The sequence below is a fragment of the Lathamus discolor genome, chromosome 3 (genome assembly GCF_037157495.1).
Source record: "Lathamus discolor isolate bLatDis1 chromosome 3, bLatDis1.hap1, whole genome shotgun sequence".
Lineage (NCBI taxonomy): Eukaryota > Metazoa > Chordata > Aves > Psittaciformes > Psittacidae > Lathamus > Lathamus discolor.
This window is the reverse complement of record NC_088886.1, coordinates 100,555,127-100,571,608: the sequence shown is the minus strand read 5'-3', so window position 1 is coordinate 100,571,608 and position 16,482 is coordinate 100,555,127. Positions and strand designations below refer to the sequence as shown.

General features: G+C 38.5%; 1 protein-coding gene across 8 annotated transcripts in view; it reads left to right on the top strand.

Annotated features, from left to right (window-relative positions):
• The window catches only part of LDB3 (LIM domain binding 3), a 131,787-nt gene that overhangs the window by 52,248 nt on the left and 63,057 nt on the right, over positions 1–16,482 (top strand). For 5 of the 8 annotated variants that reach the window (XM_065670819.1, XM_065670822.1, XM_065670824.1 and 2 more), the window contains exons 4-5: positions 860–935; positions 8,244–8,650. In XM_065670819.1, the coding sequence (XP_065526891.1) occupies positions 860–935; positions 8,244–8,650 (483 nt within the window). Of the gene's footprint in view, positions 1–859; positions 936–8,243; positions 8,651–13,219; positions 13,243–16,482 lie in introns of all 8 variants that reach the window. The other 3 variants (XM_065670826.1, XM_065670825.1, XM_065670827.1) reach the window with 1 other exon arrangement.

Genomic DNA, 16,482 nt, shown 5'->3' with positions numbered 1-16,482 from the left:
TTTTTCATTTAATTTTCTCTGGCGATCCCATGTGTACTGGAAAGACTTCAGGGGGATGTTCAGAGCTATGTAGGTTCTTGCAACACCTCCCACAAATACATCTTCACTTACCTGAGCATCCTAGGGTGCTTCAGTCAGGATTTATCTTTGTGCTTTTTTTGTTAGGTTCCAATGAAAGGGCAAACTATGCGTTTTGAAAGCATTTTAATTGAGTTAGGTTTTGGTTTTTAAATGCTCATGTATGTATATTTGTCAGATGCAGGTGAAAGGCAGGCATTTGGAGTGGAATGTTGTTAATTCAGTAGTGATCTGGCCCTTTTTTAAACTGTACTAAACTGTCTGATATGAAGCCCAGTTTCTTCCTGCAGAGAGGTTTGAATTACGGCAGTTGCTATACAACCTAAGCTATTTAAATAATAAACTTTAGAGGAGTTGATCTGGAGATGCCTCAGTACCAAAGTTTAGTCTCTGCATTTTGAAAGGCCTTTTTTCCAGAATACTGCCCAAACCTGTATTTATCTAGTTGTGGCTTAGTGTCATCTATGAAGATGCTGTTTGTCACAGGGTACTGGAAAAGGGATTATCTCCCAGGTCAGAGGCTGCTTGTGTAGCTGGTGGCTTTTCATCATTCAGAGAAACAATAGCAAACATTTTCTCACATTTAGGACCTCTGTAAATGAGGATAATGAGGATGTAGAAGAAGAGTGGTGGTCACTAGAAGAAGTCTAGGTTATGCTTAGCTTTCACTTCTGATGAAGCAGCGTTTTTGCATTAAATTAGAGCTGAAAAATAGGAGTCCAGATTGCTAACCTATTTTTTCTTTTTCTTTTTCTTTTTTTTGCGGGGGATTTATCCCTAGATCTAAACGGCCAGTGCCAATTTCAACCACAGCACCCAGAATCGATACTCCCAGGGCTGTAATTCCCCACCAGAAGGTATGTGACAATTTCTCTTCAGCCAAAGTTAATACCATTTTTTTTCTGCCATGGTGAAGGTAAATACTTGCTACAGGAAATTGCTTTTGCCCACCCCAAATAAGTAAGCATTGAATGAATACACAGTCAGCAAAGCTGTCATAATGCAACGTGATCTGTATGTTGTTAATTTCTGATTAGCAGAACCAAAGCATCCAGCTGTCCTCTGATGTTATCTGGTCTAACCTATTCTGAGCAGCTTGTTTTCACCTGGGCTGCAAGAGGCTACCAAAGCTTCCCAAAATCTGCTTTTGTAGATTCTTGGGGAAAAAAGCATTAGACTGTGCCTGAGTGTGTTGAAGTCCTGACTACAACTGAAAAGATGCTGATTTGGAATGAGAACATTAAGGCATTTGGAAGCTTGCATCATATTGTATTCTTGTCACATTATTCAAAAGACATGGGAATAAAAAATAAAGAGGATAAGTCAATTTAATGTATAACAGTGGCAGAGGAACTGGATGGCTTGGTTTCTGTTGTCAAATCTTGTCATCTTCCATAAAATAAATGTTCGTATCAGAATAAATAGCATTCATTGACTGTACCTGGTAACTCATCATCTGTATCTTTGGGTGGCACTGGGGAGCAAGGGTACCAAACAGATGTTATATATCCTTAGGCTCAAGCACTAGGTAGGACATTTCTATTGCTGATACATTTTATTAGATAAATGGAGAGGGGGAAATCTCAATTTCTGCAACTTTATCCCTTCTGTGAATGCCAGTGTCATCCCTAACATGTTGTGTAAATAAGAAATACTGAAGATCAAAATACATGGGGAATTAGGTGATGTTCTACTAGTTTTGGCAGTTCTGACTTCCACAGATACAATTTTAAGTAATTATTATGAAAAACATGTTTTCCACATTCAAAGCTCAGAAGATAACATCATCCCTGTAACCACTGCAAATTTGTGCAAAATAACAGAAGAGAGCACACTTGGGGAGATAAATTTGATTCAGTTTTATTCTGTCAAATATGAAATGAACCTGTCTGGCTATTTGTTAGTTGAGGAAGAAATAATATTTTTTTTGCTCTGGATCTAGTGAACTTTTTGTCCAGAGGAAATGAAATTAAGAATTGATCTTGCTCAGAGTTGTTTCTGCTTCTATCTTGATTTTATAAAAGTTAGCTTGGAGAAAGTTATTGGAAGAATCACCAAACAGAACTTTGAAATTCCTAGAAGAAAAACAATGGATCATTCTTCCAGTTAGACTGGAGTTCAGCTGCACCAGCAAAGTAATAGGTAGAGGAAGGAGGAGAGAGTACTTATTTTCCCTCACGAACTACACAGAATGCTGTTAGTTTTCAATGCAACAAGCAGACATGTCTATTCAGAGTAATTCACCAGCACAAGACTGACAGTTATCTTTTAGGACCCTCAGTAGCACCTGTGCAGGTGTGACAATTACTCCCACCACAGGCACACAGGCTTCTATACATGAGATTTTCATGACTCTCTATCGATCCAGGTGCATTTCTTCCCTGGCAAGTGTCAATTTTAAAATTACTGCCATATGTATTTAAAGCTGTTTACCACACAAAACAGTTTTCTCCCTTAACTGTCTACCTTAATAGAAAAGTTAACTTCACCCACTGCAGGTTTTTTTCTAAAGGTCCTAAAAGTGCCTTTGGCATGAATGCTATAAAGTGACTTTACATTTCTCTTCAGAGAGAGATGAGGATTGAGGAACTCAACGCTTTTTCAGGAGCATGTTTTCTTACACTTGAGAATCATGCGCATCAGTGTTTCAGAATCACAGAATCGTAGGGTGGTTTGAGTTGGAACATGGAGGCCACCTATTCTGAATGGGCTACAGGCAGTACTTGCAAATGGAAAAGAGATTTACTGCAGCCCTTCTGGAGGAAAACAGTGGTATCTAGGACAAGGTATGGTGGGAAACGGTAGCAGTATTAAGAAAGGTCTTAAGCGCAGGGTCTTTGGCCCAGGAGGAATAGGTAGCAGTAGAATGCTGGAGTGATGTTTATGTCACTAATACATGCTAGCAGACAACAGTCAGTTTTTAACTGAAGAAAAATTCTTCAGTTTGGAAGGGTATGAGGGCATTGAATCACTGGATAAGTCTCAAAATCTGGAGTATAAAGTCTTTACTGATACAGACAGTGCTCTGGGGATGTTGCAGTAAGGTATGTTACGGTAAATATACTTTAAAAATCAAGGTTTCCGTGTTTGTCCCTTTATTATTTCTAATAACAGTATCACTGTAGAAATGAAGAATTCTGTGTCACATAAGCAGAAGCTGTCACCTCCACGTCACTGCTTGACAGTGTTTAGACTCTCACAGGTCACGTGAAATGAATTTGATTGCATTTCAAAAAAGAGCAAAAACCCACATTACAAGACAGTCACGACAGTGTTGTCCTCAAACATCGAGAGAAGTTTTTTCTCATCTTTCTCTGAGTCAAGGTTAAGGCATGGCAGTGTTAGCTCAAAAAATCTGCATGTGCAAGTTCAGTATCTAGTTTAAACCATAAATTTTCTTATACATTGTTGCTGATCCAATTGCAGCTTCCACTAATTTTCAAGCATGTATGTCTTCTTTGATTGCTATGGTTATGGTTCTTTGTGTCTTAGAAAAAGAAGCGTACATTATTTTAGAAACATGTAAGGAAGGTAGAAAAACCACAGAGTTCTTCACCATCATTTTTTTTTTCCTTTTTTTTTTACATTCCTTTCCATTTCATTCCATTCTCTCCATACTTCCTTGAGCTGATCAATATTATGGATGATACAGGTTCTGCAGCCATAGGTATGGCGTTAATGAGCTGCGGGGCTGTTACTGGAATGATTTGCGGTTTCACTATTTCCTTATCTGACATTAGTCTCAAACTTAGAACAGTTTTAATTTAGTCTAGTTAAATCTTTTGGATTTAGTCAAAATATTTAGTCAAGTCTTTTGCATAGATGTGGCATAGCTGGAAGAAAGGGTATAACTAATGCTGAGAGCACTCAAGTAACAAGAAGAGTCAGCATGATTCCAGGGATTGAAACAAAGCCTCGGTGAATTCCTGAAGCTTTTCAGGGGGAACAAAACATGGTCAAGCAGAAGCTATAAGGCTGAGCATAGCTTTAACATTTGTCCCTTTACATAAAGGTATCAATGCAGCCTTTTTAATTTTAAAAATATGACCCTGTGTTGTCCCGTTTATGGAACAGTACTGAGCACAGTTATTTCAGAGACCCCGTGAGGATCCCATGATGCTTATGATTTGTTTCCTGACAAATTTGGGAATCTATGTGGCTAAGAGAAAAGAGATGAAGGAGTGACTGACTTTTTAAGTGAAGCATAGGATGAAAGAACTGGCTAAGCTAAAAGCTGTTTGTTGGATGTCTTTGTGCAGTCATTTAATGTCACGGTGCCACCATTTCCTTCTTTCTGTAAAATGTTTAAGGCAGTAATTTGGCATGTTGGTCAAATTCATTAGTATAGCATTAAAATTGTTCTCCAAGAAATGAGTAAAGACTGTATGGTCATAGCAATAGATATATAGAGTATGGGCTGCCAAAGGAAGAGGAGCTGAAAAACTGGTGTTTTCCAATATGAATTTGTTTCTCTCTTCCCTGATGCATAAGGAGCATTTGCCTTTCATGGAAACTGAATGTTTATAAAGAAAAGAATAATAATATTTCGGAAAGGCAACAGTCTGATACTTCTCTTCATTTATCAGTTTTTGAGCTCATTCACTGACATTACAGTGGGACATTAAAATGCAATTTTCCTCTCATAGTGAGGGATTGCTGTAGATCTCAGCATCCTTCTCGAGGGAAGAAGCCCATTGCTCAGTGTCAGAGCCCCCTCTTCTGGTCGGCCGAAGGGTAGCATCAGACTTGCATAGTTCGAAATGTTAGCTTGCTTTTCCAGCCGCAGAGAGTGCAACAGAACGGGATAAGGGAGTGGTGAAACAGGGGAACGTTTGTTACTGTTGGCTGCATTTCATGTGATGTAATGCTAAAAGCCGTGCTGCTGCTCAGTATTAGAGACTTGACCTTCACATTCAGAAATGCTTTCAAAAGTGCTGCATTGATCTGGTTTTGCCACTGAACTGGAGGAAAGAAAAATAATCCTAAAATATCTACTGGGAATAAACTGAATGAGAGATTCTTTGACAATCACAAAAGGGAAGAGGTAAATAAGCTGACTATTGGGTAGTGAATCTTTAGCAGAAGTTATACAGCTGCTGTTTGAGCACTTCCTGTTTCATCCCTTTCCCTCTGAACACAGCAAAAGCAACTACCTTAAAGCTACCATGAATATTAACTCAAAATGGAGAATGCTAACCTGGCGCTGCTGGGTTCCTGGGAATTCTAGTGTTGAGTTGTCAGCACACTGGTATTACAACTAGAAATTGTTTAAGCAGTGAAACTCAAATTCCACTCATGTCATAAAGGTGAGCAAAGTCTTTTTCTAATGGGAGTCCTGTATTTTCCCCTTTGCCTACTGTTAGTGTCCAGTACCACCAAAACTATGAAAATGCATTAGGATTAAGGAAATACCTGGCATTCATCTCATTAGAAGTGAAAACTGATACTTTAAAATCAGATCCCCTTGCAAGTCGTTTTATTAAGGGGTATGGAAAGGAAACCCACCGTTAACTTAGATAAAAGCCACAGACTTCTCAGGGCAACAAACAAGTATAACTGTGGCATATCCTTTTTCTTCTCTATTGCCTCTGCATTTTATTTTTTATTAAATATTTGGTTTGTCCCTCTCTGCTATCGTATAAAAGTAATTTGCACAAGTGGTGGCTTAATTCATGAACATGTCCTTGTGCATTTGTGCCACTTTTACAACACATTTTTGGAGAGAATCCTTGTGTTCTGTTTGTTTAATACTTGAAAGCTTGTAGTAGGCCACTTAACGGTTGGTTATTTGCTGGTGTTGATGTCAGAGTATAATGACTGAAGTATGGAATTCAAATGTATTTATTTAAGAAGGCATAGTCTGTAAAATGCTTTTAGGATTATCTATTTCTACAGCCTCAGGCAGCTATTAATGCCAGCTAAAATCTCTTCCTGTTTATTCCTAAGAAAAATGTTCTCAATTCATTTTATCTGCCTTACATTTTTGATTCAAAACAAATGTATTTAATGCATGATTAATTGTATCCTTAGACCTTTAGAGGGTTTTTTTTCAGTTAATTTTAATTAATCTGGCAATATTATCTCCATTTTTCAAATGTAATCTCCCTAAATTTAAATACGCAATATGGAAAAATCCAAAAGAAAAATATAAAATATTTCTCTTTCTAGTGATCCTTAGTATCAATATCAGTAAATAACCAATACTAGCTAAAGTAGAAAATCAGAGGCCAAATCATTCTCTCGGGCCTATGTTTCCTGCAAGGCTATGGGGGACATGCGTGTAAGATGTTAAAGATGGTGACTGAAGCAGTTGCCAGCCCAAAGGAGGCGAAATGTCACTGCGGGCCACCACCTGCCCTTGTATTGGCTTTCATTGAGTATAGACTGTGGACTCCATCCCTTCTTCAGGATATCATCCCCTGCCTGTCCCTGTCCTCCAGAGCTGGAGTGCAGCATGCTGCCTGCATTACTGGGAGGCCTCTTAACTGTGAGTGTGCATTGTGGCATCTGGGTACCAGTTATGGCTGCAGTGTAATCTAGGTCCAGAGGGAGAGGTTGAAGCTATCCTTCTGTAGTAAAAAGGCCCAAGTTAGGCTGGAGCCAGGAGATAAACTACAAATTGATATTATAGCTCTAGAGAAATCTGTAAATTGCCAAGCATTCAAATAGTTTGTTGGGTACCTCAGCTGTAGGTTATTTTTTTCACCCAAAACATGTAATCACAGGCAAACAGCAGTGAAAAATGAAACAGCTTTTGAAACCCTAAGATTCATTATTTTAAACCATGTGCTAATGAGTTCCCCCACTCAGGATGCTGTGTTCAAAAGGCAGTCATTAGAGAGATGTTAAAGATAATCAGTGTTAGAATCATGCTATTCATGTTCTGATCACTGAACCTTTAGAAGTTAAAGAATAAAATAACTGAGAGTAAAGGTATGAAATGCTCACCTGAAAGTGAAGTTTGCATTCCTCTTAGAGAAAATTGTCCATACTTCCAAAAAGTACAGAGCTGTGGTTACTACATGCTACCAGTAGCTGGAGTGAAATGAGGCAATTTAACCGTAAGGGAGCTCTGTGCTTCCACAGAGTGTTGTGTGCCCTCCAGTCCTAGGGGGTTAGATGGTGTTGCACCGGAAGGAGTTGAAGCAGTGATAGGGTGTTTTAGGCAATGTGAATGAGATAAAGTTTTACATGAACTTCCTCAGAACTCGTGCCACAACTTATTTCCTGCATTGTGTTGCTGAAAAGACAGTATTTCTCTTTTTTTGATACTACCTTTTATTTTGGTTTCACAAAGCTGCATTAATAGCAAATAATTTATGAAACTAAAGCATACTACTTCATTTTTCCAGGATAGGGTTTTGGTAGAATGTTTCTAATCTGAGCACCACCATAGACTTCTGTGGGTACAACTATTGTGGGAGATTCCGGTGACTTCAACTAAGACAATACATCCTGCAGTCCTAGTTAGGAATGTTATCTGGGACATGACTGTGGGATCATACACTCATCATCTACATACTCATGCACATACTCCTTCAGGTGAAAATTATGCAGAAATGATCAGAATAGAGGCATCCTGTCTGTTGAGCAGTACCTGTTCTCTAGTCCTGTTGGTCTATCTGCTAACCATGCTGCATGGCCTAATTAGCATGAACCAGAGCCTATGAAAGCAATGCAGTGTGTGGGCTTCAGTAACTTGAAATGTACTCATGGAAAATAGAATGGTGTGGTTTACAATCATGTTTTTATAATAATGGCATTGACTTTTATGTTTGTATATTATCTCAAATGATTCTGACCTCAAGACTTTAAGATTTCTTAATTATCCTAGAAATTAATGATCAGTGTTGTCTTTACATAAAACTGTTGCTATGAGGTTGACTAGTAGCAAATGCTCTTTTAATGTTAAGCTTTATTTGTTGGTTTCAACTAAAATCCAGTTAAAAAAATGCCTGAGTATGTTTTGCTTCCCTTAGTTTGAAACAATGCCTTTCTTTGTTGAAATCTTCCCTGAAAGGTTGGGTGCTTTGACTCCAATCTATTTATTGCAAGCTTATCTATATGTTTAGAAAGCAGTAATTGCAGATATGTTATTTTTGCATGTGTTCTATGATTGCTCTTTTCTTTTTTTCTTTTCTTGGCTTGCATGTTTGCTACTACAGGAACCTGCTTGGGAAATCAATGGCAACAGAACAACCTTCAGTCCTCTAACTAACACGGCGACTGGGCCTGTGGGTAGTATTTTAGCAACCAATGGAACGTTTTCAGGCTACCTCAACAAGCAAGAGATCAGCTTCTCAAATAGCTCTTCCTACTTAAAGACTACCACAGTTAGATCTTCTATGTCCTCTCAGTCTGTGATTCCTGACATTTCACCTGCAAAGAGTAATCTAGGTTCAAAACTAAGCCCTGTATTGACTGATGGCCATAGTCCTGTACACCAGATGAGCCCTGCAAGGCAGTATAACAACCCTATTGGCCTTTACTCAGCAGAGACTCTAAGGGAAATGGCTGAGATGCATAAATTAAGTCTCAACCGAAGGGCTTCGGAAGGTGGACTTCCTAGAGGGTAGGTAACGTGGTAAAATATTTAATATTAAAATAAGTAATGGATTTCCTGAAAAATGAATGTAATAGTACCTACCCTATTGTGTATCTGTCTGGTAATCATGATTTAAGCCTGGAACAATGATTAGATTTTCCAGTACTCCCGAAAACATACACACAGTACCATTATAGAATAACTCTTGGTCTTTGGTATTTGAATTGCAATATGGATTGGCAATAGTCACCAGAGCATGAGGAGGACACTATGACTGAAGTATCTGATCATCTCAGGGTTGGCATTTAGCGCTTTAAGCTAATGCATGTAGTCTCACAGAACCAGCTATCACTGTTGGCCATTATCGAAGCTGCTATAAACCAGATCTGATCTTTAGTACCTTCCTAAAGAGAAATTGCAAATCTGACATGCTAGTCAGCTGGTGTGTCTGCTGTAATTCTTGCCTTCCTATGCAAAATGAGTCAAAATTGCAGTATTTTGAATCCTCTGGTCTGAACATTGTTGGTCTCACATCTGTTAGCTTTGCTCTTACCTTGTATGTAACAAGGAATGATTTCTAGGTGCTACCCACGTAGTTTGATCCCATGCTGTCCAAGTTTTCAGTGTTAACTCTGTTGCAGATCAACTGGTGGATTTGTGAAGTGGGGAGCTGGAAATACGACGTGAGAAAAAGCAGTGTGAAACAGTTTTCCTATTTTTCCTGTCTTCATGTATTAATTTGCAAACAAATCTCTAATTTGCTTATTTGGGTTTATTTAAAATGAAGATAAATTTCTTATTATGAATATGGGGAAGAGTGTACTAGGGACTTGGCTGTATGAGAAAAAACAGGAAATTCAGGCAATCCACTTGAGGTCTGATAGCAAAAGCATATATTCAGGTATGTTACATGCCATTGCAGAAGCTCTTTGCAAGAGTAAAACTAGAGGGTTGTTAAGTTATAGCGAAGTAAGGATGTTTTATCCTTATTACAGAGCATATATCATGTTCTCGATGATTTAGGCGGTTTAGATGATTTGTTGAACCTCTCTTGAGCACTTGGCATTAACAGTCCTAATTAACTTATCTGAAAAAATCCTATCCTCCCTTCTTATACTGGATAATTAAGAAAAGCAATTAGTGTTTAAAAGAAGATCATTTCAGTTAGTAAGCAAGATCAGCAAAATAAACCTCAGAATACTTCCCTGTTAATTTACAGTTTGCTTGAGGAAAGCGACTTATTTCAATATGCAGACTTTCCGGGGAGTATATCTCACTATTTTTCTTGCACTATCTTCACATATCTCCTTAACATCTGCAAGGGCAAGGGTGAAGGGGCTGTATTTTGGATGGCTCAGCATTCTATGTCTTTGTTACCAAAATTACAACACAGCTGCATCCATTCTCTTGATTCCAGAGGGCATTGTGATTGGACTACATTAATATGACAGTGATTGCTGGGGTGCATAAAAGGTGAACCTGCAGAAAAGACTTCACTGTCTTCGCTTTGCTGCTTTTCCATGGTTTGTGTCTCCTTTATATGTACACGTTAGTGCATGCCTGTGGCAGTGCACTGAATTGCAAAGCAAGGGTCTACCTTAGAATAAATCTGAGATATATTTTATTTTGATCAAAATCGTAGGGAGTCACTGTCTGTCTGCCTGTAATATCTGCAGCACCAATGAACAAATCGGAAAATTTATGAGAGATCATCTAACTGTTCTGTTAAAAAAAAGAATCAGCCTTTATCCTGCAGCCCAGAAACTCTGAAAACATGAAAGGGCCCAGAGCTACAAAGTACATGTGTCTTTTCAGACAATTCCTCTGAGAGTTAGACCATTGTACATCTCTGTTCACATGCAGAGAAAATTCAGAGTTCAAAAATCCTGTCATTCCTGCTCCCACTTGAGTGTTACCGATGAAGTTAGAGGCATCTTTCTTACTGCTTTTTAGAGAGTAACCTGGAACATGTAACTACCCTGGGACTTGGTATCATCCATGATAGTCTTGATCTCATTATGGATATACATGGAAGAGTGCACAAGGAAAGCACTGTGCGCTCTGCAAAATCATCTCTGCCCTTTGTTGTGGATGTTTTTATGATATAGTACAACATGAGATGCTGCGTACAGATAGGAAAATTATGGTGCTCCAAATCTCTTATGCATTCATGAACATGCACTTAGCATTATAAGCAAATTCAGGTCTGGGGTTGATCTTAAAGAATGTTTTATATTCCAATTTGGTGTCCTTTTCACCAAATCATTTAAACTTTATTTGCTGTTAGAAGCTTAGCTGAACCCTTTGGAAAATCCTGTCAGAAAGGTAAAATAAATTTTGAGATTATTTCCTTGATCTGTGAAGAATAACTAAGCATCTGTTTCTCTGATGCAGTTTTACACTAAAGCTTTATCACCCTGTCCCAGGGTGGAAAACAGATGTGGCCTGTTAAGTGTGCGGAACTTGATGTGCTGAAAGCCCTGGAAAGGGGAGTATTAATAAATACGAAGAGTGAGTAATAGCTTGTAAAGTGGTTCTTTTTCATTCCAGTGTAAGTTATTTTTCACATTGTAGGTCAAGGGCAGTAAATACCTGTCCCACAAGTATGTGCCAGGTGGCTTGGGTTACTAGCTTCTGACTGTGTGACCTCGGAGAGCAGCAAGTTGAGTGTTTCATACATATCCGTATTTAGAATCAAGCTAAAATAATGTGTGGCTCTGAACTGGAGAGAATTTTCTCATTGTGTAGTGAACATAAGGAGAAGTAAAGCTTTACTCTTTCTGAAGGAAGCAATAGTAGCCTCTTCACGTCTAGAAAAATCTTTACTGAGATTTTTAGTAAATTTCTTGAGCTGTTCTTAGTGTGTGCACATAATGATTTTTATCATTATATCATTATAAGAGCATATTCTTATATGCAAAAAAGTGGTTCCTTTAATTAAGGAAGTTCTGCCTTTAAAGTATTATTTTAGAATAATACAACCTGGATTAGAAGATTAAAGCAGGCATCGGAGTCCACTTCAGAAAATGATCCTATTACACTATGTTTCGTTGTAAATGACTGCCCAGCTGTCCTGCACATACCTAAAATGGGTATCAGATCACTGATGTGCTTACAGGCTGCAGCTTGTTCCTAATATATCTCTCCTGGCCCCTGGGGCAGATTGATATGTTTGGCTTAATGTAGGGTTTATAAAGTTAGAACATTCATGAATCCGAGAGTCTGTGATTGCTTTTCCATGGGAATGCAGAAGTGCAAAGCCTGTAGTGCAGCTTTGGCTCATTAGAGTGTTTTACATCATGGAAGAGGCAGCTGGATGAGCTGGTGCAAAAGGACTCTATGTAGAAAGAAGCAGTAATATCAAAGGTTCTGCAAGGCAAAGCAGAAGGAGACAAATCCACTTTAAATGTCACTCTAACAGTATGACATTATTGTCCAGTATTTTATATCAATCCCAGATCCAGAAATGTTACAGCAGCAAGTTGGAAGATTCAGTGCCCACTTCTATCAACAGCATTCTGTGCAGCTAAGTAAGAAGAAATGTTTATTAACTGATCCTGGACTCTCTTCCTCTCTAATTTGTGCAAAATATGATGAATTACTCTTCACCCAAGAATGTAAGAGCAAAATATGGGTATTGTAAGCTCTGAGAAAACTAAGTTAAAGTCAATGTCATAGCCCGTTAATGCTATTTATGCAACCAAAAGAAAGAGTTATTAGCAAATAATGTAATGCAACAGTCTGAGCATGCTATCTGTTCATCACTCCCAGCTTTGGCCTGAGTAAGGCCTATGTTGAGTTTTGTATTAGATTTCTTTGGAATTGCTGTGCAAGCCACCCTCACTTCTTGTTCATGGGGTGAAGCATAAACATACGAGTTTTTTCATACTGTGTACGTACCAGATGGAATAAAATATCCTGATATGGGTATCCAAAAAAACACGGAATCCATAGACTTGCTTCCTTTCACATGGAATAAATTAGGAATGACTATTCTGAAATTAATCAGCTTGCACCGCTGTTGGCATAATGTAGGTACAGTCAGATTTAGGCCAGTAGTTTGTTAAATACAAAGGCGTTTTCCTTGGGTTTAGGTTTTAAACACTCACCAATATATTCTTTGGATATTCTCCAGCATCTAAAAGACAAAAAACGTCAATCTTGCAATACCAACTTTGAAGGGAGCCTCAGGAGAAGATTTCATCCATGAATATTTAGTATCTGACCACTCATTTGATATTTTCAAATGATAATATGCTCAACAAATGCTTCTTTCTTCCCTTTGCTCCCTCTCCCCATACACTTTGATAATAGTACTTTTAAGGATGCATGGCAATAAAATAATGTTCAAAGCTCAGCCAAAATGCCATGGTACCCTACTAAGTCCCAGTGGATCAACTATGTAATCTCTGTATTTTTTCCTTTCTTAATCATGTTGGGGTTTTCAGGCATGCGTTTACTTTTTGTTCTTATTTGTGGATGGTCTGGAAAAGCTTTAGTAAGCTTCTGTAAATACCTTTTGCCCTTTACACTCTAAAAACAATTGACTTTTTCTGGTTGGTTTTGATGTTGTTTGTTCTCTTTCTCTTCTTTTAGGTCATAACCAACACTGCTGCCAAGTTAGTATCACTTCTGTATAGTTCCAAGTGTTTGTGTTGTGCTGTATGCGTGAACGTTTCTGGGGCAGCATGATCCCTTGTGTTCCTGCTGTGTCTGCTTGCAAGTGGAAGTATTTTTAAGAACCTTTTACTGGCATGGCAAGCGTCATGCACTGCCACTGGTGTCCAGTGGGGCTCCCTTCTAAGCACACCATGTGTTCAGCGTTTCTTGGTGATGTTCTAATGCTGCAAATTGAGTCAGCATCTGAGCCTGCTCAGGTTTTGTAAATGGTTTCAGATGTTTTAATTTCTACTGCCAGAGTTTAATTCTTCCTAACTCTTTAAGCGGTCTTGAAGCCTTCAGGAGTTGGAGAACCTTATCTGAGCCTTTTTTGGTGTTTTATCAGTGATGTATTTTTAGTCTCAAAATTAATTTCCAAGGTCCCACTCCACTAAAATTCAAATTGAGGTCGGTATAAGATACTGATACGGAAAATATCTAAAAAGTAATCTAACTTAGTAAACCCAAACAAGAAGCAACTATTGATTTGTAAGTGTGATTGGTCTGCTTTATTTAGGAACATTCACAGAGTCCTCAGCTTTGATGCTTAGTTTTCTAGGGGCAGAGGATTGTCTCTCAGTTCCTGCTTTCTGTCTCTGAACTGATCGTTGTCCAGAAATTGCTGGAGACTACGTTAAATTCAGCATAAATAATTTTATTAAATAATTGTCAAATTTAAACTGACAAGAGGTCAGAAGTAGTAGAATACATAAGTTGAAATAATATTTAATATATATCATTCACACTGACCTGACATTCTGTGTCGATTTTAATGAGGTGTGGGTGTGATGTCAGGCAAATGACGTAACTCCTTTGGAGTGACGAAATTGTACAATTTACACTGATAATTACTCTGATGCACGTATCTTAGAAGGCAGAAGTCACATCATTGGGGTGGTTTTAATCTTACCTGCTTTGGGATTTATTTTTTTCTGATCCTTTTGCAGCTTAGTAGGAAAATCCCATTTATTTTGCAGACGTGCTCCAGCTTTCTCTAGGGTCTTACCTCTGCAGTGTGCCTTAGAGCACAGCACCTCTTACAAACACTAATCATCTCTTCTATGTCCAGAGTTACAACAAGAACTCTGCAGTTGAAAACACTATGCCTTTTTCTTATTTTTCTTACTGGAATCGTGTTAACTTTAGTGGAAGTTTTGACTTGGTATGTGTAATGTGACAAAAACCTCTTGAAAGGCACCACTGAAATTGTTTAAATACTACAAGTGGAAGCCTAAATCATGACTGCTGCTACTGTTAGGGAAGTATAAGGTGTTCTAAGATGACTAGCTTTTATTTTTCTAGTTGTGGAAACCAGTTGCTTTGAACTTTGTTCTCTAAAAGTGGCATATTTAACCTGTCGTTTTCATTCAGTCTTCTCAGATTTTTGGTCTAGAATCTCTTCCATACTTCTAACAGTGTGGGAGAAAGTGAACACTAAATTCAAGATCTTGAGGACCTGTGTGTTTGTAATTATCATGTGGTCATTTAGGGTATTACGAAGAAAAGAGATACCGTTGTTGAAGTAAGGCATGTGCATGCTGGAAAGTCAATCTGCATGTCTCTGCACATTACCCTCCAACAGATGATGTCAGTGTAATAATAATATTGTCACAGTTGATGAACAGAGAGATATTTCAAGTGTGAAAATGTCATTTTAAAAAGATGATTTTCACTTTTTGAATGCATAATGCAGTTTCCCAGTCCCCTCCCTTAAAATGTTGATGTATGTAACTAAAGCCTGTGGCTGTAATGCAGCATGTGCTTATTTATGCCTTTATTCCTTGAGCATGTGGCTTTTAGTGTTCTGTCAGGTATGTTGAATGATGTGTGACTGTATCTCTCTTACTGTCAATCTTCAGTCAGAGCATCCCACCAAACAAAAGGCTGAAAACATAGAGAAATCCCCTGGCTGGGTTCAGAGCTGGCACATCACCTTTGATCATCTTGGGAAAACTAAATCAGATGGCTGCCAGCTTCACTTGATTTTCCTTTTTCCTTCATGCCAGGTTGAGGGTTCAGTTTGAATACTCATCCTCTGGGGCTGACCCACAGCAGACAGGCACAGTATTGTTCCCTTGCCAACCAGAGAAGCTGTTCAGCCACAGGAAAAAAATCAGACAAAGACATTATATTATCTGATAAACTTTTGGTGTAATGGTTTCAAAATGAAAAGGAAGAATGTTCCGATCAAACAGGACTACATTTTGCAGATTTTTTGGGGGGGCAGACACATAACCATTTCCAGCTTTTGGGCTCAGTTCAAAGGGAAACCTTTGTGAAATACCCGTTATTTCCCAAAGGACAGAATTACCAGTTTTGCCAACTTTCATGAGCATACAAAATCTATACTGCTGGGATCCTGCTGCTCTCAGGACAGGAACAGCAGACTAGAGATTCATCTGGTCTCCCATAGGTTGGGGAAGAGCATCTACTCCAGTGATAGACAGCTGAGGTTTAGCTTGCTCATTGAAACTTCAGGCAATAGTCCTAACTCTCAGGCTAGAGCATGTACAGCTAGGCACTGCAAGGAAGCCAGGGGCTCTTTAGTTGAAGTCTGACTCATTTTGTTGCAATGGGAGCTTTGATTAACTTGCTTATGGCTCATGTTCTCAAAAAAGTGTCCTTCCTTATAAATGTAGCCACTGGAAAATATGGTGGCTACTCTTCCAGCTGCAGTTCTGTTGATCGCAATGTAGGATATTTTGATCTGAGGCTGAGCATTTTTCACGCTCTGGCAACACTTACGGCTGGTTGTACTGACATTTTGGGAAGATTAATTTAGTCTTTGTTAGGAAAGCTTTGGAGATTAAAAGGCACAAGTACTAAATTTCACTATGATTAATAATCCAGACAGAAAGTATTGGAACCTTCTAAATTATAGATGGCCTGTCATCTGTTCACCCCATTGCATTCTGTAGCACTTTGTAAGACCCTTCTGAATGAATGAATGGATGAATAAATTGGAAATTCTCTGCAGTATGTATGGGCATGCATATATATGTGTGTGTGTATGTTTCTATACCCTTACATGTATGTATGCATGTAAGAATAGAATTTTAATATATGTAAGCATCACATAAATACTTAAGGGTTTGTCATGAGCCTTTATGCAGTGACAACTGTTTCACCTTTTTGTCTCTTTATACTTGAGCCAACACAAAAATGTCACCTGCTAGCACAGACAGCTTTTATCTGTTACT